We start from the raw sequence: 22,395 nt of genomic DNA, 5'->3' as shown, positions 1-22,395 counted from the left end.
TAACTGACTACTCAGTGCAAGGGAAATCATTGCAAATGTATGCTCTGATTATGTATTTCCAAGATGTTTTTTTTATCTGCGTTAGAGAAGTTGTTAATTTGGCAAAGGTTCATTTGTTAGCTGTGCCTCCAGGCATACATAATCTGCTTACACAAGCAGCCTTTCTTGCCACTTTCAAAAATCCACTTGGCTGCCTTTTTATTGAATGCACTTCTAATACACTAATCTTTACCACTAAAAATAAATTTGAAATGCTACCAATAAATTACACCTTCCTTACAGATAATTTTTTTTTTTTTGTATTATTACTTGACTGGCTTGTTCTGGTTGTTTTATAATTTCAAAAGTCTGACAGTGGGTTCTTTTTATTATGATTCATGAGGAAAGGGAAGGGAAGTTTACCAAAAAAAGTACAGAAAAATAACTGTATCGCACAATTACATTGCACACAAAAACTAAATTGGCAAAGACCAACAGTGGTTGTTTTTTTTTTGTTTGTTTTTTTTAATGGAATAATATTTATTTCTAACATTTAACATATTTCCTTACAGGTACTTTGTCTAGAAATTCACTGCATATCAACCGACAAAACAACACATCTTATTCCCAGAAAAAATAAAATATAAAAAAAACAAAAAAACACAAACAAACGAACAAGAAGATATCCAAACCATGACCTCATGCACCAATTCACTACCAAATTAAAAACAGTATGGCAGTTCAACTGGTTCTAAGTACATCGTGTTAATACAGACTCACCTCTTTAAAACAATTAACAAGACTATGTAAAAAACAAAAACTGTATAAACCCAGGAATAGCAAAGACTTAAAATGTCTGCATATGCCTGTCGTTTTTCTTAAAGAAACATTGTTAGAAAAGAAAACATCCATCTTTGCGGCCATTCAACATGCAACTGATCCAACTGAGCAGAGACAGTTTCTTTTTTTTTTTTTTCTCCGTCGTAGCTTGTGTGGATGTCTGCGTTCTTCTTTTAGAATCATAAGTCAGCAGTGCTCGGCAGCACCACTGTCCAAAGGTACAGCCGAGGCTTCAGGTTGATTGGTGACCTTTTGCAAATTGATGCTCAAGGCTAGGGAGAAGGCGGCGTCTTCAGGGAATTGCAGGATCCTCCCTGGCTGCTACCTGTGGTTCCCTGGTACTGCAAAGGACAAGCCAGAAACAATGTTAAACCCTTTCAATTTGTTGCATGCATCCTCAAACAAATGTTCAATTAAACCGTGTGATCGCCAAATTCACAAAATGAGACTGTCCTGAATGCCTCAAGCAAATTTAACCGCCACCTACAGAGTTATAATCGGGCAGTGAAATAAAAATGCGACCGCCTTCCATTTCGTTGTTGAATTTTGCGAGGTTAGTCTATTTGTGTGTTCATATTGGAATTGATTATGTTTTTGTGATTGCTTTGTTTGCCAAATGCAAGCAAAAATGATGAGAACATTTTCAGACAACACGGCTTACTTGGCAAACAAAGATGTAAGCAACACTGTGTTTTGGGCTCTATTGCTTCTATACCGAATGCACTTTGCAGTTTGTGGGGTAATGACAGGATGGAAGGTCGAGGAAGACAGGACTTCGATTCAGATGTCTTGAGGTTTCTGTGAAGATTTGAAAGTACATAACAGTTCTTCAAAAAAGCATCCAAAAGTTCAATTTCCAGGTTCCTCTGACTCTCCCTGGCCTTTTGTGTTTGTAGTTACAACACAAATAGGAACAGTGAAGCCATTATTCCAGGCTATAGGTGTACAGGTTACAGATATCATCCTTCCACTTCACAACATGATTTCCTCATCTCTACTGTCAGAATAACACTTGTATAGCTCTCTGCTTCTCCACTGTTTTCTGGAAAGTCTTTTTTTTTTATGTAATTGTACTTATTTCATCTAACCTATATTAAATGTGTGAACTTCCCACAGAGTGCACGTCGGCATTCTGTAGGAAACACACGCATCCCCACATGTCTCAGGTGAATCACATCAGAGCTTTGTGTTCTTATATACTTTATCTCTCCTGCCTTTGTCCCAGAAGATGAGGGATAGAAGTGAACTGGCACACATTCAACAAAGTCTGTTCTGTATGAAATTCAATACCAAGACAGCTCTAGACTTAAATGGATTAGTCCGAGAAGAAGAAAAAAAAAAAAAAAAGCTGCAGTTTTGCACTAGGTGTTGGACATTGACACGTTAAGATCGCTGAATCTTTTTGGCAGCAGGTTTTACTTCATCCGTCAGATTCAGGTATATACAGTATTTTCAACTGTTTTCATTTCTACTGGTGGAAAAACCCTTTGATAGTGTGATTTTAACAGTGCACTTCTGTGACAGTGAATACTAATGAACCTGACTGTGCTTTAATACATGAGGGGCGATAAACTTAACTGCCTTTGGATTTATATTGATGGAGTCTGTGACCTTATCAATACAATGTTGCTTTTGCAAATAAACTAGTGGGTTCTTTTAAAGCTTTTTCGTTATGAATTAATGTCAGTAGTCCTATCCCACTAAAACGAAGATAAATAGAGCTTATTACCCCACCCCCCTGAAAGAGAGGCAAGGGGTATTGTTTTTGGATTGTTTGTTTAACACTCTAGCTGCAAAACTATTAACCCTTTCATGCATAGTGGTCACTCCAGTGGAAAGTTATTCTACTGTACAGCTGTTCTCATATATATTCATGGGATTTATTGTTTTAGTTCCACATCAGCCGACACAGTGGAGACTTATGCACCATCCACACACACATTCATACCACTACTGTAACTGCGCTGTTCTTGATAAACCTGATCTGTGGTAACATGTTTGAGTGTAGTTGTGTAGTGCTAGTTGTGATTAGACTGTAATTAACAGTTTTCTTAAACAAAACATTTTTTTGCATATTATCTCCATGAAGTGAATAATAACTAGTATTAGAGTATAATAAAATGTGAGAAAACATCAGATTGGCTGCATTAAAAAAATGTATTCCGTAGTTTTCACACAGTTTATCACTTTTTGATATTGCATTTTAAATACATGTTTCTTTGCTTGTAGAAGCCGATAACGTAATAACGACCAACAACGTAATAAATTTGCCATTTTTAAACTGTAATAGGCCAATAACGTAATAAAATTCTGAACCGATAGTGTAATAACTTTTGACCAATATCGTAATAACTTATTGTGTTATTGGCCTGGTAAAAAAAAAATTCTTTGCAAATGTAATAACTGAGCTAATAACGTAATAATAGATTAATATCACTGTATTAAGTTTCATTTATTAGATATAACTGTGATAAAATTTCTCTCTCCCTCTCTCTCTCTCTCAATAACCAGCCAATAACGTGATAACTTATCATGAAATTGGCCAAAAGTTAATATATTATTGGTTCAGAACTTTTATTTAGTTACTGACTTATTACATTTTAAAAATGGCAAATTTATTACTTTATCGGCCATTATTACAACTTAAACGCATGGCATCCAGCTGAGTGGAAGTTTTTGTAACTCCATTAAAAATCGGTTTATTAAAAAATTTCAATCACATTGTTTTTTTCATGCCTAAAGAGTAATAAAACACTCAGGAAAAAATCTTAACTAAGGTCCTCAAAATTCATGCATGAAAGGGTTAATTGAATTCATACCAAATTGGGTTTATAGATTGCCAGTGACCCAGAATAGATGTGGTTATATTTTGGGAAAAGTAGGTCAAAGCTCAATTTTTTTAGGAATTTTTAAATTCTTTTTATTCTCCCATTTACTTAGAATGGGCGAAATTTCAAAGGTCTATGAAAAACATAAATTTTTATTTCAATTTACTTCAAACTTGGCATAAATATAGAGGCAATTGATATGCTGACATCACCACACACATAGACATGATGACATCAGCTGGATCGATGCCAAAATAAGCTACAATACGTACAAGGGGTGGGGTTTGTTGTGCCTGGCACCAGGGGTGTAGAATTGCGTAGGGACACCAGGGACACGTCCCTACCAATATCCAGCTACTACTGTGTTGTCTCTACCAATACAACCGCTGTCCGTAGTGTTTAGTCAATGATTATGGCACACAAAGGGTTAATAGTCGGCCTCTGCTAGAAGTCCCGCCTCTAACCTATTTATCACACTCCGATTGGCTCTGCGGTTTTGCTATCGTACACGTGATTGGCCGTCCCCACTGTTACTCCATCTACTTGGAAAAGCTACAGTTATCCACTAGTTGGACAGGACAGGGAAAAAAAAAAAGTTGGACCAGCAGTTTGTATCTCCAACCGCTTAGCGTAACTTGTCAACATGTATGCATTTGTTCTGCCTGGGTCATGTCAGCTAGACGGATTTGAACATCAGAGGTGTCATTTACATTTACATTTGGACATGTGTCTGTTTGCCTGGATGCGTGCGTGCCTATATGTTTCTATGAGGTTTATATATGTTTCTATCTGATTTATATATGTTTCTATCTGATTTATATATGTTTCTATGTGGTTTATATATGTTTCTATCTGGTTTATATATGTTTCTATATGGTTTATATATGTTTCTTTCTGATTTTTTTTATGTTTCTATATGGTTTACTGCTAGTTGGCTGTTTGGTATATGTTTCTATGTGCTTTATATATGTTTCTATCTGGTTTATATATGTTTCTATGTGGTTTATATATGTTTCTATCTGGTTTATATATGTTTCTATGTGGTTTATATATGTTTCTATCTGGCTTATATATGTTTCTATCTGATGTATTTATGTTTATATATGGTTTACTGCTAGTTGGCTGTTTGATATATGTTTCTATGTGGTTTATATATGTTTCTATGTGGTTTACTGCTGGCTGCTTTGTGCATCTCCTCTCATTCTTCATGTATCTCCTCTTCGTGCCCCCCCCCCCCCCATATGTATGTGTGTATGTTTGTGTGCATGTGTGTGTTTTTTAAGGGGGGGGGGGACTCAATTCATATGTCGCCTAGGGTGCCAAAATGGCTAGAACCGACTAACTATGATTGTTTGCTTGTTTGATCAGCTCTACATGACGTGAAATTATGATTGCAAATGCAAAAAAGCATCAACTTTCAGGAGTGCTGCCTTGGAGCACTTTTGTGTCCCCACCAATGTCAGAATCAAACCTACTCCCTTGCCTGGCACCACTTGTTTGTTTCTACAAACACACTCTGATACAGTAAATGCAAAATGCTTGACTCTAAATAGACGCAAATATGCAAATTTAGCAACAAATCTCTTGACTGAAATAATAAATAATAATAAAGTGGACCTTGAAGTCTGAGAGTTTGAAAATAGCATATTATAATTAGACAAATGAATGCTTTTACCTTCAGTTATCCTTGGAAAATATTCCTGCCTGGGAACTAAAATCAATGTGACAATATTTGATGCAAAGAATTTTTTTTGTTTAGGAGAATCTTGTCATGCCTGCATCAACACGCATACCATCACATTAAAGTTCTCACCTCAACAAGGGGATGCCAGTGGGCGACAGGTTTTCGAGGATATGTGAGCATTTCACTCCAGTGGTTTCGACCAAGGTTGTCTGCATCGTTGCCGACTCGACACACTCCAATGACCTCATTATGGCCTACACTGTGTGTGCAACAGAGAGAGAAAGACATCAAATACTCTGTAACCTTAAAATAAAATAAAGATGCCTTCGTTCTCAAGAGTGGGAAAAAAATGCTATAATAACAGTAATAGACAGTGCTAAATACTGCATATTTAATGCTATGTAGAATAGAAAAAGATCTTAACCGGTCATAGTCCATCACTGCAATCAGGAGGCTGATCTGTTCGATGTTTTCTGGAGGGACATCAAACACAATGGCCTCATTATAGATGGGATTCAAAGTATTCCTTTTCGTCGATGTCTTCCTCTTCTTCAATCTCCGACCATCGCACATTAGAGAAACCTTCACATACGGATCTATGACAATGAGACACAGGATGGGAAAATGCTTACTGTCAAACAGTACATCCATGAAATTCAGTGCTTACATGTATGCCCTTTTTAATTACCAGATGCTCCAGTGATATCCATGGCCTTGAGATTGCGCGCCTTTATCATTGTAATGGTCAATCTACCCGCGGTAGGAAGGTAACAGAGGGAAAACATCAGATCCCCGAGATCCACATTATCCTGAAAGACACAATCAAACACAAGCATTAAATAAAAATTGAGCTAACTGAGTAGTGAGACAAACCTGCCTCCTACCAAATGTTTTTAATTATTTTCAGGCCGATTGTATAGAATATTTACACCTGATTGTCAGTTAAGGTACTGATCAATTCTTCTATTATCCTGCTGCTGCAAAAGCTAATTCCACCTGATATGGAGACTTCTGCTCAGCTTTGGAAAGGCAGAAGCTACTTATCACTTGCTCCTAAAATAACTCCACTAAAGAAGTGAGAACCAGAAAAGCACACAAACGTGTCTGGTGTAGACAACAACTCCTACATCAGAATCCCTCACATGTTAAACTGGCATTTCAGGAAGGTTTTTCTTGGCATGAGCGATACTTGGTCTATTAAATTTTGCCTATAAAGAATGAAACCTTAATTTAATCAGTAAGTGAGCCTGTATGCATTACCTTTGAGGAATTGCTTCATTAAGTATTATTGGTAAAAACAATTGCTGTCTAAGACGTCTTTGTAATTAACAAAGCATGACCAAGTGTTTGTTAAACATGTACATATATGCTAAATGCTGGGTTGACAGAACACATATTTTACATTTAAATTAGACATGTACATGCATTGGTTATCTGCTCAGTGGCATGTGAGGTTTCATTTACAGCAGATGTTAGTTACGCGTTGTCTTGTATTCTATTTGGGAATTCATCGTAGTGTACTAAGACTCCCTGTGGGTTGTCTGTTTTTAATTCACACACTCTCTCTCTCATCATTTGTTAGAATTATCATGCACAAAGGTCCCCTTGTGGTCTTGTGTGTGTGATCTGTATCTGAATGTATTACATTCATGTCAGTATCTGTGCTTATAAGTGTGAGCAAGGCTGCAAATGTATTCCAGTGTGACAAAAATCCACTGTACAAGCAACAACAATCAAGTAAGTTTAATACATCTACAATTTATATCTTTTTATTGTGATGCAGTTATTATGAAAATGAGAGAAACAACACACGTTCTTCAACCAAACACAATCTGCTACTCTTGCTATGGAAAACAAGCCAAATCTGGCACTGAACAAACCATATGGACAACTGGCAATTACAACATAATGATAATCCTGCAGTTCTCTGTAGAGTGATTTTAACAAATGGGCCCTGGTACATTAGATGCATTATGTTTCACATCCTCTTTGATGTAAGAAAAAAAAAAGTCTGTTAAGGTGTGTTTGTGTATGACAGAGACAGAAAGAGAAATGATGCTGTAGCTCAAAATATTTTCCCTCTTCTCATGAAATTTTTGTGACAATGTGGTTTATTCTTGATAGACAAAGTGTAACTGATGTGTATAAATAGGAATAATAAGAGGAATGTGCATAAAAACAAAATTATTCCAAATTTATTGGCAACAATATAGAAGAGGAAATTTTGGACCTCACTTTCAGCCAAACCTTCTGTAACCTTAACCCTATAAATATGGTGATTCCAAGAGACAAAAGCAGTGGTGTAGTCCAGGGTATACAGTAGTATATGGCCTATACCCACTTATTTTTCACTCATTGCACTTCTAGATCCCCCTAATGTGCACCATTCAGTAGTCTTTGAGCCAAACTGCCCATGTTTTCCCCTAGGATGGTGAAGCCATGACCCACCCCACTGCCTCTAATTGGCTAGTACTTGGTACATTCACTGATTAGATTGGTTAACTTTAGGCATGAGGACTGATGAGCCAATCAGAGCCAGAGTAGGGCGGGTCATGCTGAGGAAAATATTGCCAACTTAGTACCAGAACCAGGGCTCTGCTTAGCACTGGCCACCTCTGGAACCTGATGGGACACCTCAGGTGCCAGTGTCACCCCAGTTGATTGACAGGTTACTGCGCATCTCATTGAAGGATGTGCGATTATTGTAAATGTGAACAAGAAAGGCAGAATAAACATCCTTCAAATGAGTGACACATGTCGAGACAACCTACTTTCATGGAATACATAATTCTGAGGTAAGTTTTATGGTGGTTTCAGAATGAGTCACTGTTTTAAACTACTGGCCACATGACTGCACATTTAGAGAAGAGATTTTGTCACCAATAGTTCAACTATGCGAGTAGGCTAACGTTATGAAAGGCTAACGTTATCCTATGTTTGCCTCATGTTGAATACATTTACATTCCTGCAGCTGCTTATGTGACCAGTAATACCTACAAACTGCTCCTGATCAAGTCATGATAATTTTATGATAGTGAGCAAATACTACTGATGGATTTTTGGGTAAACTAAATAGAGTAGTCACTGTTTCTGTAGCAGCATTTTTCTGGCCTACTTAAAAAAGGATAAAAAAGGGCAAAAATTTAGAGTATAGCCACTTCTCCAGGGACCACTACACCACTGGACAAAAGTACAAATATTCTCCAAGTAGTGAACACATGGACAGAACTATTGCATCTACATTGTCCTTTCTCTGGGTACCAGCAGACTGGCTTTCTAATTTTCTGCTAATACAGACCTGTAAATGCCAGACTTATGCTAGATTAAACACCAACTGAGAAATGAAGCTTAGTGATATTAATTAATTTCTTGACACTACACAGAGAGTTACTGAACTTAAAAGAGTAGATTAGTCACAGGTTGTTGCAGTGTTTGATTTATGTTGAATGTTCACAGACTATAAAAACAGGACAAATACAGTATGTAGTCACTTTAAATGCATCACACTGTTATCATGTCAGCTACAAAAGATATCTATAGCTATGCAGGACTCTAAAATTCTGTTTTGGCATTTACTGAAGTTATGCAGAAACGACAAACCATTGATAAACCTGCTGGTGAGTTTTAAAAGTAATAAAACAATACATAATATTTTATGTTTATTTATTTATTTATTTATTTATTTATTTATTTATTTATTTATTTATTTATTTATTTATTTATTTATCCTTGTAAGAGGAATAAAAAACACCTTGCAGCTGTGGAAATCTCCTGTTTCTTGCCCTACTTGTAGTTAGAGGTAATATTCTTAATAAATACTAGACATATTAGACTTACTGCCTATTTTGGTAAAGTAGTATTATGCTATTTTATGTTTGAAACAAATGTGTAAGAGTCATTATAGTTGATTTTAGAGACAGAGAGAGAAAAAGTGACACAAAATAAAGCAGAAAAAGAAAGAAGACACACTCAGCCAGCCTGTATTTTTATACCCCATATGTAAGAAGCTGTTAATGGTCTTCTGTGAGCCGTGTGTTGGATCGTGTGCATCAAACCATTGGCTGGCATTACTTTACTGTGCAATCCTTTAGTAGTTGTAGTAAGAACATATATGAACCAAGGACTGTACAGCGCCCATGCCGTGCCACCTTAACTGCACAAAGTGAGATATACTATCATTCCAGGGAGTTTTGGCATTGTTAAGCAGCCCAGTTGGCCGCCTCATTTGTCTAGCTGCCTGACAGACTGCTTCATTATTGCTTTATTTCTCATTCGGAATGCCCCATTATCTTTGGACACTATGAATACTTTCTAAGTGTCCTCATTGCAAGTGGGCAGGGAGATGCGACTTTGATGAGTATCTACTTATTTCATTTATTTATTTATTTTTATATAATATCATGTTTATTAAACTGCATCGGACTTCAGTACACTGACTACAGCCAGGTTGCTTGTCCAGTATTGAACACAACAGTTCAACTGACTGTATAGAACACAACTCACAACCACAGAAAAGATAACCCGGAAATAATATAGAATTATAATATTATTTGCTAAAATATTAGGTTTATGGTGATGTGAAAGTGCCTGAATGTCACAGTCACATTCATATTGTTGCTAATGTTTTATATTGTAAACCTGGCTACAGTGGGAGAACTTTTCTGAATTCAATACATTTGTTTCATATATGTATATAACAAGCCGGATCTACTAAAGGTTTGCGTGTATAAAAACGTGTGCAAACTCATTGCACATGCAAAAAAATATACTAACTGATTTACTAACAGTGAACACTAAGGGTTGCATCTTTCAAAGGTGCAAAGTAGTGCATCTGCATCCAGTTAGTACTTTTGCCGCAATGAATATGCAATATGGGGCGTTTGCACGCAATTGTGTGTGTGCTGGGAGGAGAAAATGTAAATATATAAATTTAGCACACGCAAAGTGATTTATCAAACTCGAAAGCAATTTTGCTCATAGAAACTGTGTCTATATTTAACACATCTCAAAGGGAGGTGCAAACGGTTTGTATGTGTAATTGCGGACACGTGACTGCGGTTGTTGTCACAAGAAGGAGGCATGGAAATGATGGAACAAGACACAGAGAATGCATTTTTCCCCTTGTGTGAACACTTTTGATTGTGATTTAAAAATAAGCACTGACATTAGGCTACAATGTGACAAAATTATGTGCGCCTGGCAGTTATTCAACCCCCACGGACCTCCCACCTTTAAATCCGACACTGCTGCCCAGCAATGCCATTTTAGAACTTCTAGATGAACTAGGGGATGATTTAGGACCAGTCACAAGGAGGAGTCATGTAATACTTTCTATGACTAAACTCCTCGCAACATTACATTTCTGTGCGTCTGGATCATTCCAGTACAATTGCCATTAGTGCTGGCGTATCCCAGAGCAGTTTTTCCAGTGGATTGTCTCCATGATGACAAGCAGTAGCACAAGCAAAATCCTCATTTAAATAGAGCGGTCTCCAAGACTTTGCACCTGTTGTGATTTGCACAGGCAAACTTAGTAAATGACCACAAATTGGTACACGCAAATTGGGATCCTAGTAGATCAGTAGTAGTAGTAGTAGTAGTAGTAGTAGTAGTTGTAGTAGTAGTAGAATTACTTACTATTACTATTAGTATAAGATTCTGGATAACAATACACTGATACTAAATTACCACTACAAATTAGCCTTTCAGATATATTTCTGCTCTTGTGAAACAAGACTACCATCTGGCAGTTACAACCAAACTCTTGCACCAAAGATAATACACAATGGAGTACTAATACTGAATGAACATGAGACAGTATCAAAAAGAATACGAACATTAACTATGTAGCTCACTCATGTTAGACACAAACATAAAAGGGTTAACAACAGTTTCTCTTGTTTTACATCACATAACAGAGGAGGCTATATTTATCCTGGACTGACAGCTGGATCAGTAAGTCACTCAAATTCCTATTGCTAAGGTACAAAGCTCATTAAACTGAAATGGCTGCAGTGCAGACAACTCATTTGCATATGCTGTGGGGGAAAAGCTGCAGGAGACAAACCTGGACACCAACAGAGGAAAAGGGTACTTTGCTTGTTAGATTCACACACAAAAAAAGACACACAGACATCCATAAACACAATTCATCCATGTGACATCATCCTTTCCAGCTCTTTTTTCTGTACAGTGAACTACTTTAGTTTTCTGTCTCCAATTACATTTGTAAAATATAGTCATAAGAAAAAAAACCTGAGTGTAATGTATTATAATTAGTTCACAACAGTCAGGGTACAACCCAAACCCAAAGGATGCTCTGTGATGAAAGCAAAATTTAAGGTAAACGAATATAAATTGTTCACCTTCTTTAATGTAATCTGTAAATATCTATAACGGCATACAATCAAAACTGTCCAACCTGTTGATCTGCAACATTTAGATAATTTTAACCTCCCTTCTTCTCTTTTCTTTGGAGAACATGTGTGTCTTATTGATATTGTATCTCTGGTCCGCCTGTGATAAAATAAACTGTCTGCATTGATCAGTTGCGACAGTCTTATTAATGTTACTCAAGCATGCCATGAAGAATGAAATCAATCGCACCTCACAGCTGGTAGAGCCCACACTGAGTCAATGGAAGTCAATGAAGCAGTCACTGGGAGCTTATGCCATAAATATCTCTGTTATTGTCAATGGCACAGAAGACTGGCAGATCTCTTTAACCCAGGGGTGTCAAACACATGGTCCGTGGGTCAAAACCGACCTGCCAAAGATTCCAATCTGGCCTGTGGGCTGAGTCGTTAACAGCTAAGGATGTTCAAGGGCCACATACAGCCCTGTTTGATCTCAAGCGGGTTGTAGCACTAAAATAACCTACAAACAATGACAACTCCAAATTCCAAACTCTAAAATTTCAACAATATTATGACTGTTACTAAATGTTTTCCAACTTTGTAGATCTGCTGTCATCTATAAGTTGTAATGGACATGTGTAATTGATAAACTGAGGCATAATATTCATAAAATTGCACTTATTTTTCTGAAGAAATTTCAGATTGTTAATGTTTTTTTCAGGTTATTCATATTTTTTTGTGAAATATTATTTTGTAAATATTAACATTTTCATAATCTAATGTTACTTTATTACCCTAAACAAACAGAAACATTTGGAGTTGTCATTATTTCTAAGTTATAATGCTATTATTTTACCGCTCTGGGGTCAAATTGGGCTGTATGAGGTTGACACCCCTGCTTTAACATGTAGAAAAAAGTCTGTTAAAGAGCTCTAGGGTGTTCACCAGGTGATAAAATACTGTAAAAACAAAAAAAGTACCTCATACTAAAGTCTGATTCTCATGCACACGTTAGCTTTTACACATACACTTAACATTCACAAACATGGTGAGTAATTGAACATGGCAACGGACTTAAACTGCTCATCCAGTTGACCTTAGGTGGTCTCTGCATTTCATTTACATTTGTTTGGAAAGTGGGTGGTCCCATATGGCACTGAATATAAATAAGCTGCGGTAGATGCAGTAAATGTGTTTTCGATTAGAAATGTCTCTCTGTCCTTCACCTGTGTCAACAGGCTGCAATAGTGATAACGGACATCAATGACAGGACTGAATAAGTATTCTGTGGGCGGATGTATTAAATCAAAAGAGCGCAGATATCTGGCATGGCTTATTTTTAATTAAAGCTCTACTCTGGGTTTGCCTGATACAAGCAAAAAACATGTATGGACATGGAGAAGATAAATTATAGTATGTCCTAGAAAGACATAAAAGTCAATAAAGACACTGTATGTTCATGAGCAGATTGTAAAACACCCCAGGTTCCAGCTACTATTGATAAGATTCTTTACTCAAGATCGGAATACAGTTACATTTTATTTTACTAGCATGGAAAGATAGAGCAAAGCCATCATAAGAAAGCTGCTTTGCTTTTAAAGTGAGACCTATTCCCCTTGTCTACAAAATAATTCCTCTGTTGTCTATTCAAAGCTGTCAGCTCAGTGTGTTAAAAAAGCACTCATTCGTATTGTTCTCTTCATACTGTCATTATGAGACACATTACGCTGAAATGAAGGACTCATATGTGCCAGTATGTGGCTTGTAATGGCGCTGCAGCAATTCTGACAGAGTTAATAAAACTTCTCTTGCATATTATGTTGATGTACACTACAAAGTTAAAGATCCTTCCCAAACATTGTAAGACTTAATAAAAAATACTCCGCACTAAGTAGTAATTTGTGTCTGATATGTTTCATGTGATATACGATATGAGTCAGCAGATAAAAAAAACAAATCATTGCATTGTCAAACTCTGCAGATACAGCATGGAAGTGGAAGGATTTCAGTGAAGTAACGAGAAAAGAAACTTGCTGTTTAGACTTTAAATACAACATGATGCATTTAGGTGAACTTAACATTATTTTGATCAATTGCTTACTTACCGAGGAGACATACTGGATATCCCGGCAGAGTTTTGTCTCTCTGGGGAAATCTGCCAGATCGAGGAAGTTGTCTACAACCACTTGGCCAATTATGTCATGGCGTGAAAAGCGGTCGAAGTCATAGACACTGAAGTGCAGCTTTCGAGTGGGAAGCTCAGAGTATGCCACAGGAAACAGGAAGACCTCATCAAACACAGGATTCAGCGTCTTGCGGTGCACCTTGGTTTGGTGCTTGGTCATGCGATCAGGCAGCAGGTAGATCTTAACATAAGGGTCAGAGGTACCAGAGAAGTCCTTGGCTGGGAGGTCCTCAGCTTTGTGGATCTTTACTATTAATTGTTCTAGGTCACAGTCAAATTTGAGGATAAAATGAAGGCGACCACAGCCCCCACCCCTTCGACTGCCTTCGTCTCCCTCAAGTGAGCGTTGTTTGTAGAGTTCAGGTTTGAGGCGACCGAGTCCCAGTCCCATTCCAGTGAGGGAATCCTGCCTTTGGAACTGGGCCACATTGAAGTCTGGGTTAGACAGGTTCATATGTCTACGAATGGACCCTTGTCTGTGGACAGAGGAAAAGACGAATCAGAGACAGTTATCATAAGACGGCACCAACAGGCTCAGTCAGAAAAGACATGGAGAAATTTGTCTGCAGCAGTAGAGCCACAAATATAGGGTGAACAACAAGAGCTACAAGGTTTACAAGAAGTATTAAAGGCACAGTATGACATAAATCAGAATAAGAATGCCATACTCACCCAATTTCAGACATGGAATGACCATTTGATGAGGGTTCAGTGGTCTGCCTCTGCATACGAGGGTTGGTGTGAACCCCATTCTCTCGGCTTTTGCTCTGGGCGTCCAGTGGAATGTCTGGAGATGTGTGACTGATCTTCATAGCTGCCTCTGGTGTGGCCTTGACCACAGGTGGAGGTGAAACAGGAGTTATAGGAGCCTCCACTGACACAACAGACGCCACAGGAGTGGGCTCTCTGGCAATTGAGCAGTGGGATGATTCACGGCGGTTGTGTACAGGGGGGTCCACCGCTGTGTAAACTGGCTGCCTGGGTGCAGGCTGCGAGGGTAGGGGGCTCATGGTGGGGTTGAGGTGTCCATGAGCCTCCTTTATAGTGGGGGACAGCCCACGCTCCCTCCATGGTATCCAGCAGAGTTTCCAGGAGACAAAGAGGGAGACCCCAAACAGGGCCAAGCCACATGCTGTTACTACCAGAGACAGCAGACTCACCGATATGTCTGAGAAGGTAACAAGAAAAGAAAGATGTGAAAGAAGGAATGACAGTGACTAATCTTTGCCTTTTTCTTCTTCTGCACACTGTCTTGCACACTGTGGAAAATATATTAAACGATGACATTTCTAAGTCCAACACACCTGTTGCTGAGTCAGCTGTGAAGAGACATTTCTCTAAACCGCTAGCAAGTAACTAATATTGCATGACTTTCAATGATGCACATTCACCAAACTATTATATACTGAGCACATAATAACAGAGGAAAAAGAATACAAGTGGCAAAGCCTATGGATATGGATTTTTTTTTTCTTTTTTTTCATTTTTTGAGTAAAGTGAAACACAACAATGGTAAGTGACAAAAAAACTGGTTTTGCATTTCACCTGTGGTGACACATTAGGAAAATGTCTTTGGGATGATGATACTCCTATGGGGGCTTCAGCTATCTGTGGGATTATTTTTTTCTTTCCTTTGTTGTTACAAACAACCTGTGAAAAGATTAATCAGGATTAGCTAAATATATTCAATTACCTATAAACCCTGCAGTGGAATGTGAAATAAAAGTGTTCAAAACAGCAGCAAAATGCTTTTGCGTGCACCAAACACATTTAATTTTCCACAGACAGGTAGGTTGGCTGCTAATGTTTAAAAAATGGATTAGAAACGCATGTTCGTGTCTGAGGCTGAAGAAGTTATGGACTGGATGAAAAGTCATTTTAGGAGAGTAATATCAGCCTTTAGTCTGTCATGTAAAGGTGGCACTGAATAATTCTACAATGCATTTGTTTACACCATGCAGTGGAAGGTGTGCCAGTCACCACGCAAAGGGTGGTGAGGTGTGAAGCATCTACTGATTCTGAGTCATCTGTGTTCTGAAGGACTTGGTGAATGCACTGTCTTTGAAAATGCAACATAAAGACTAAAACAAAAAAGACAGACAGATATAATAATAATAACATGATAATTGAGGAGCATGTGTCTAATGAGAAATTCAATTGTGGTCATAAAAGTAAAGACCACCCTCACTCTCTGCTCTACTGTGAACACTCAAAAAGTTGTATCACTTAAACACAGGTAAATGTTTGTTGTGGCACATACTCCACCGGTCTTGTATACACTTCTCTTTATCTGGCTGCTTTTTAAGATAAATGTTGGGAGGTGGTCCACAACCGTGTACTCTTGAACTTATCACTGTATTAGTGTATGTACTTTAGGACACATTTGAATAAAGACAGACCCTATTTCAGTTATTAGTTTGATGATTTAGCTTTTATCAAGGGCACACATTTCTATCAGTTGTGCCCCCTCTTTTTTAATTATAACGCTTGAATTTTTTTTTTTTTTTTTTTAAAGTCAGATGATTTGTGTAGTCATTCAAGCAACATAACAGCAGAAGTGAAAGCAGTTCGCAACATGACTGGCTGTTATCTTTGCCAAAACAAAGTCTGCACATGAGCAATTTAAGGCCTTACACTGCATCTTAATTAGATCTAACCTTAAGCAGAAATTCACAAATCTGACAGAGGGTGAAATAGAATAGACATTTTCTTTGTGGTTAATATTATACTTCACATCAGGTTGAAGTAAAACCAATGCAGATGTTTTTCTGAATTGTAAGCTCCATATTTGGAAGATAATTTTTGATAGTCAGCTCTTATTCTGACCATGTTTACAATTATCTTCATTGTATGAAAGACAAGGATACAGTCTATGTATTAACTGCCTCATAAATACATTAATTTGTTCCCTTGGTCAGGTTATTATCAGGAAAAAGACAGACACAAAAGCGATTTGTGTTCATGTCGATCCATGTTTACACGCTACATAGTCATATATAATTGGATGGGTTATAAAGAGTCATATTAAAACCATAAAATGTACTATAGTATATGAAAGTGTTATTACCTTAATCAGTGTAGTGATTTAAAGGATCACCATGCATTTCAGAAGCATGATTGGATTCCCTGAATAACAGCTGTCACATTGTTCAGCACACTAGTAATTGTTTTAGACAATGCTCCTTTTTTTGCTGAAATCCATTATGATACAGTTAAAATGTTAATTTAATGTAATTGGCATCATATTAAGAAACAATTTGTATCATAAAAACAAAAAACAGAGATTTAGGTAATAACAAAAACATGTAATTGTAATATGTTTTTGCTTCTTGATGACTGAGAAAATAGACTTCCACAAATTACCAATTAACCAGTGGCTTAAAACATGTCAGAGAACAATGTTTTTAGCTTAGACCTTAATTGCTGCTGGCACAATAACCTGTGCAAGTATGTCTAAATTCATTTGGAAAAGTGGTACAGTGCCTAAAATAAGAGCAAGTCATGCCAAAAGCACAGCTCTCCCTTGGCAGTGGCCTGAAAAACATTTATTCAGAACTCAAAATTTTTTCACTTTTCTTGTCGCACGGCAGACAGCATGTGAGTTTAATATGACCACAGTGTTTTGTGAAGCTATTAGTGTGCCCACGCTAATGCACAGTGAGTTTGTTACAAGCAAAGTACAAGCAAAGGAGTGCTGATTAATCCACCGTATCTTAAAAGACAGTCTTGAACATCACACATGGATTCTTAAATGTATTTCTCATCTCCATTTACAAACTAATCTGCATGCATTTTCAAGCTTTTGATCGTTCTACATCTGAATGATGTGTGAGAAACAGAAGAAACAGAGAAGAAACATGCTTTTAGAGTGCAACTAAAATGACTGTATGCAAATGGGTTCCTCATGAAACAAATTAGAGACTGGCAAGCTATACTACACATGTGGCATAAAGGAAAAACTACCAAGATAAAATGACATCTAATGGTGGCTTTAACCCTATAGCGGGCAAATGACTATTTTTTGTAATTCCACACACATTACAACATAGTGAGAGTAACAGTTACAGTGAGGCAACAATCTCAGGTCCAATGTGGTCTACAGGGTCTGCAAGGTCCAGCTCTGCATGAACAGTGAGTGTACCTGCTCTGTTAGGTACCATGAAGTAATGGTACTAATGTAAGGAATGATGTTCAAAAGGAGAATGTGGATGTTGACAGGTGTCTGGATCTGCACTTATGTTGTTCCAATGTTCTAAAAGTGGTGTTCTAATGTTCTAAAATGTATCCTTTCACCTTACATGTTTTTTTTTGTTTTGTTTTTTTTAATAGATAGCCTATTTCTTGGATTTTTTTTTTTTTTGGGGGGTTACTTATGGGTAAGGAACCAAATATTGTAACCTCAATGGCCAACAATAAAACATTTTGAAAAATTTCACAAAAGAACTAAAGTCTTGTTAGGTCTTCCAACAACAGACTACGATTGAAATGCTGAATTTCAGAGGATGCCCTATAAAGGGTTAAAACTGCATATTTTCCTCTTATAAAGTAAATGGACAAAAAAAAAGAGACAATATTTGATGCAACCATTTAGTTCTAGTTGCAATAACATTCTGCTGTACCTTTTACAGTTCCATTTTTGCATGATTCATTATACACAACATTATAGGTAATCTGTGACTCCAAAGACAGAATCACTGCCTAAGCAAGACTTGCTCTGTGTGGGCGCAGTGTGTGTTCCTCACAGACAAACTGTCCTCTCTGTGCTCTAAAATTCTGTGAATACCAGAATACGTGTGATTTGGGAGAATAATGTGGAAAATTTGAGGGACTTGTCATCTGAGGACATTGAGCTCACAGTTTGGCAAGCTGCCGGAGAGCTGTCTGGTGGAGAAGAATCTGTAGACATCTCGAAGGATTTGGAGACTGCATCATAACAAAAAATGGTGGACCAATTTTAGAGCACAGGGCTTTCAAAGGTGCAATAGTGTAGGAGGCCAGCAAGTGCTGAAAAAGCAATGTTTGGAAGTTCCACCTCCTAACAACCAACCTATTTCTGTCTTATGGTGGGAACACTGGCCAAGCAGAATATCAATTAACATTTCATTTATTGTTTTATGGGAGGTTATGTGTAGAGCATTTATTGGGAAAGAGTGAACTGGCTGGCAGCCAGATAACTGTGATGCCCAAGTAAGAAGAACTCCTGAATAATGTCACCAAAAGTGTTCCTTCATGACAGTTTAAGGTATTTTCAATTCTGTTCTGGGCCACTTCCATATGTGGTCCTAAATCTGATATAGGCTATGTCTAATATTTTACAGGACAGCCTCTGTTTCAGAAGTGTTGAATGATTATGATCACAACTGCATTTGGTTTTACTGCTTTATCCGAAACTTCATAACCATCATTATCCATAGATAGATAGATAGATAGATAGATAGATAGATAGATAGATAGATAGATAGATAGATAGATAGATAGATAGATAGATAGATACTTTATTAATCCCGAGGAAAATTCAAGTTTTCTGCAGCTTTGCATTCAGCACAAGAAGACAAAACAAATAGACAGGTTAGTACCCAGATTAACATTAAGGTTTGTATGTGCTCTAAAAATCTGCCAACAATGTTATACTAATTTTATTGGCATAATTAATATCTTTCAAAAGTATGACAAAGACAAATAAATGGAAAGATTGGAAATTATTACGTATCCCCTCAATCCAAGCCAGCTTTGCCCTGTAGCTGACCCTGATTCTTAGATCCTATGACAAGCCTTCTGATCTTTTTACAACCTTCTTTCTGTTTTATTCTATTACGGATGGTACATTCAAACTTGCCCAGCAAACCTGGAACTGATTTTTATAACCAAGTCAAATAACACTCCCCGCTACATACTGTAGCAATTTAATTTTTTTTTCCCCCAGCTGTCAGTACACTGGCAAAGAGACAAGACAGGGAATAGAGAATATGATGAATGAGGGAGAGGGGAAAGAGCGGAGAGATTAGGGAATACAGGAAATATGAAGAAATAAAGGGATGAGAAGGTTAGATGTGAGAAATGCAAGCATGGACACTAACAGAAAAGGAGTGTGTTTTTTTCTGATATGGAGAAAAAATGAATACAAAAAAATTTATGGAAGCAGAATGAATGAAGTAGGCAGGTGGAGGACTGCAGCTACTGAGCCTCCTCCTCCTTCATATCATCTTCCTGTAGATTTTTCAGCACCTCCTATACACACATGCAGTTAGGTCTCTGTATCTTAGTGAGGACACTGAATATGCATAACCTTATATTTAACCAAGACAACTAAAAGCATACTCCTAACTATAACTTTAACCAAATTCTGAACTCAATTTAAAATGGTGCGACCTGCTAAAATATCCCAAAAAATGATGAAATGCCCTCACACAATAAAATTAAATACAACTATGCAATGACATGCGCAGTCATTTAGATTCACGTGAGCTCGAAATTCAAGTGAACGTTACTGGTTGGGTGTTGGTTGACACATGACTGTTATCACACATATTTTCACTGAACACGTTTTTGCATCTTCATAGTTTTTTTTTTGCAAACTTCAATATGCCAATTCAGCAAATATTTCAGGTAAAGGTACAGTAAATGTCGGATGAGAAGTGGGAAAAAAAGTGTGATACTTCTGTGGATTATCTCTACAGGTCCAGAGACTTGAATAGAATGTATAACTCACACATCCAGCTCTCTATATATGAACCCATCACATGATATGAGTGTCGGTGACAGCACGCACAAGTTTGATTCAACACAATCCTGTGAAGCGTTAACCTTAACGTGTATGTAGGCTACATACTGGATATAATCAGTATTTAAGATATTGGAAATCTAAAGCCAAGAAGGAGCAGAAATAAACATCATCATAAAAAAACTAGATAATTAGTAGGTTAATTGAGATCAAATAAATTAGAACCTACTAAATATCCAAATATGGCGGTTCTGTAGAGCATTATCACTTGGTTTGTCACATGTTCTTTCAGTTCAATTTATGTTAATGAAGGATTCGAGGAAAGCCAAGCGTGCACATGATGTCTTACCTGAATCCGTGTACCGTGGCCTGGCAAGATCTCGGAAATAGTAGATAAAATCCAGGCAGTTTTCGTTCTGCACTTCCCCCTTCGAACAAAGATCTGACAGGAGTTCAAGTGCCTTTTGACAAATCTCGTCATCTCTGTCTCCAGGCATTTCCCACCAGCATCCTTATAAATGGAGGGTCTCGTATGCACCACCACACCACTCTGACAGTTACCTATACTACGCTGCTCAACGCGGTTTCTGGAGTCAAGCACTTATCCAGAGGCACGCCTACCTAAACGACCGAACCGACGGAGATCTACTGTGTTGAAAAGAAGAATTAAAAAAAAAAAAAAAAAAAAACCTGTAGTCCAAGTGATCCAGAAAGCTTCCCCCACGTGTGTCAAAGAAAGAGCTTAGTGTAAATTTACTCAGATAATAGCCCCACTCTGCAGCTCTGGGTGAAAGCCACCGGTTGAATCCACGCAGTGCCACTGCGGCGCCGTGCGCTGTCCATGGTGCTGATGTGTGCGCGCTTCAAAGCCGGACTCTCGCCTCAGTCAGTCTTTACATCAGACAGCCCGTTGTCGTCTAATGTCTGCATGTATTCAGGCAGTAGTAACCGGCTCAGGAAAAAAACAAAACTAAAAAAAAAAACAAAAAAACTTGAGGAGCGTTTTACTATAAGCAGAAAGAGTTGGTTATAAGAGCACTACCTGTAACACAGAACTCTTCTCCGGTCTGCTGAACCTGGTGAGGTTTTACGTGAATACGAGGAGCCAATCAGAGAATTGCATGATTTTTTTTTTTTTTCAGTTCCTCTTCAATATAAAAGAATCCCGGGTCTCTCATGATCTTTGTATATGATGTGGCACATGTAAATCCAAGCTCCTTCGCAGATCATTGTATGGTACATATATCTGCAACTAAAGACAGCCCTGGATCACATTCTACATTCATAAATTCATAAATAATAGTCATGTAACCTAGTCACGCATATAGTCATTAGAGTTTTGCTATTATTAATATAATTTTATATTGTTTGTCTTTTGCACAATTTTTATGCATGCATGTTTCCTTGCACTTTATTCTCTTGCTGAATTGACTATTGAATTTCATCGTGGGATCAATAAAGTCTAGTCTAATCTAATCTAATCTAATCTCCAGTTTTTGTTTTAAAGTATAAAAGACATGTTAATCCAATTGAAGTCCAGAGCCCACATTTTGGTATTGATATGGTTTAGTCATTAAGTGTCCATTTCTTGTTATGCAATGCAAAGTTAAAGTATTATCCTAAAGAGCAGCCTCCAAAATAACCATAGAACAGGTAGAATTAATGCGGGGGTGTCCAATCCGGGTCCTTGAGGGCTGGTATCCTGCATATTTTAGATGTCCCCCTCTGGCAGCACACCTGACGATCATTATCAGGCATCTGCAGAGCTTAAAGATAGGCTTATCATTTGAATCAGGTGTGTT

The 22,395-nt window shown here is 37.6% G+C and overlaps 1 protein-coding gene across 1 annotated transcript; it reads right to left on the bottom strand.

Annotated features, from left to right (window-relative positions):
- Positions 1-394: 394 nt before the first annotated feature.
- syt9a (synaptotagmin IXa) lies at positions 395-21,543 on the bottom strand. Its single transcript, XM_030160795.1, has 7 exons — positions 20,943-21,543; positions 14,545-15,040; positions 13,793-14,348; positions 6,020-6,140; positions 5,756-5,927; positions 5,461-5,590; positions 395-1,160 (listed from the first exon to the last, which is right to left on the bottom strand). Exons 1-7 carry the CDS (start codon positions 21,088-21,090, stop codon positions 1,092-1,094), a joined length of 1,692 nt encoding a protein of 563 aa, XP_030016655.1. The 5' UTR covers positions 21,091-21,543; the 3' UTR covers positions 395-1,091.
- Positions 21,544-22,395: the final 852 nt, after the last annotated feature.

Source organism: Sphaeramia orbicularis, chromosome 3 (genome assembly GCF_902148855.1).
Source record: "Sphaeramia orbicularis chromosome 3, fSphaOr1.1, whole genome shotgun sequence".
In the NCBI taxonomy this organism is placed as follows: Eukaryota; Metazoa; Chordata; class Actinopteri; order Kurtiformes; family Apogonidae; genus Sphaeramia; species Sphaeramia orbicularis.
Note: the sequence above shows the minus strand (reverse complement) of the source record. Positions and strands in the feature narration are given on the sequence as shown.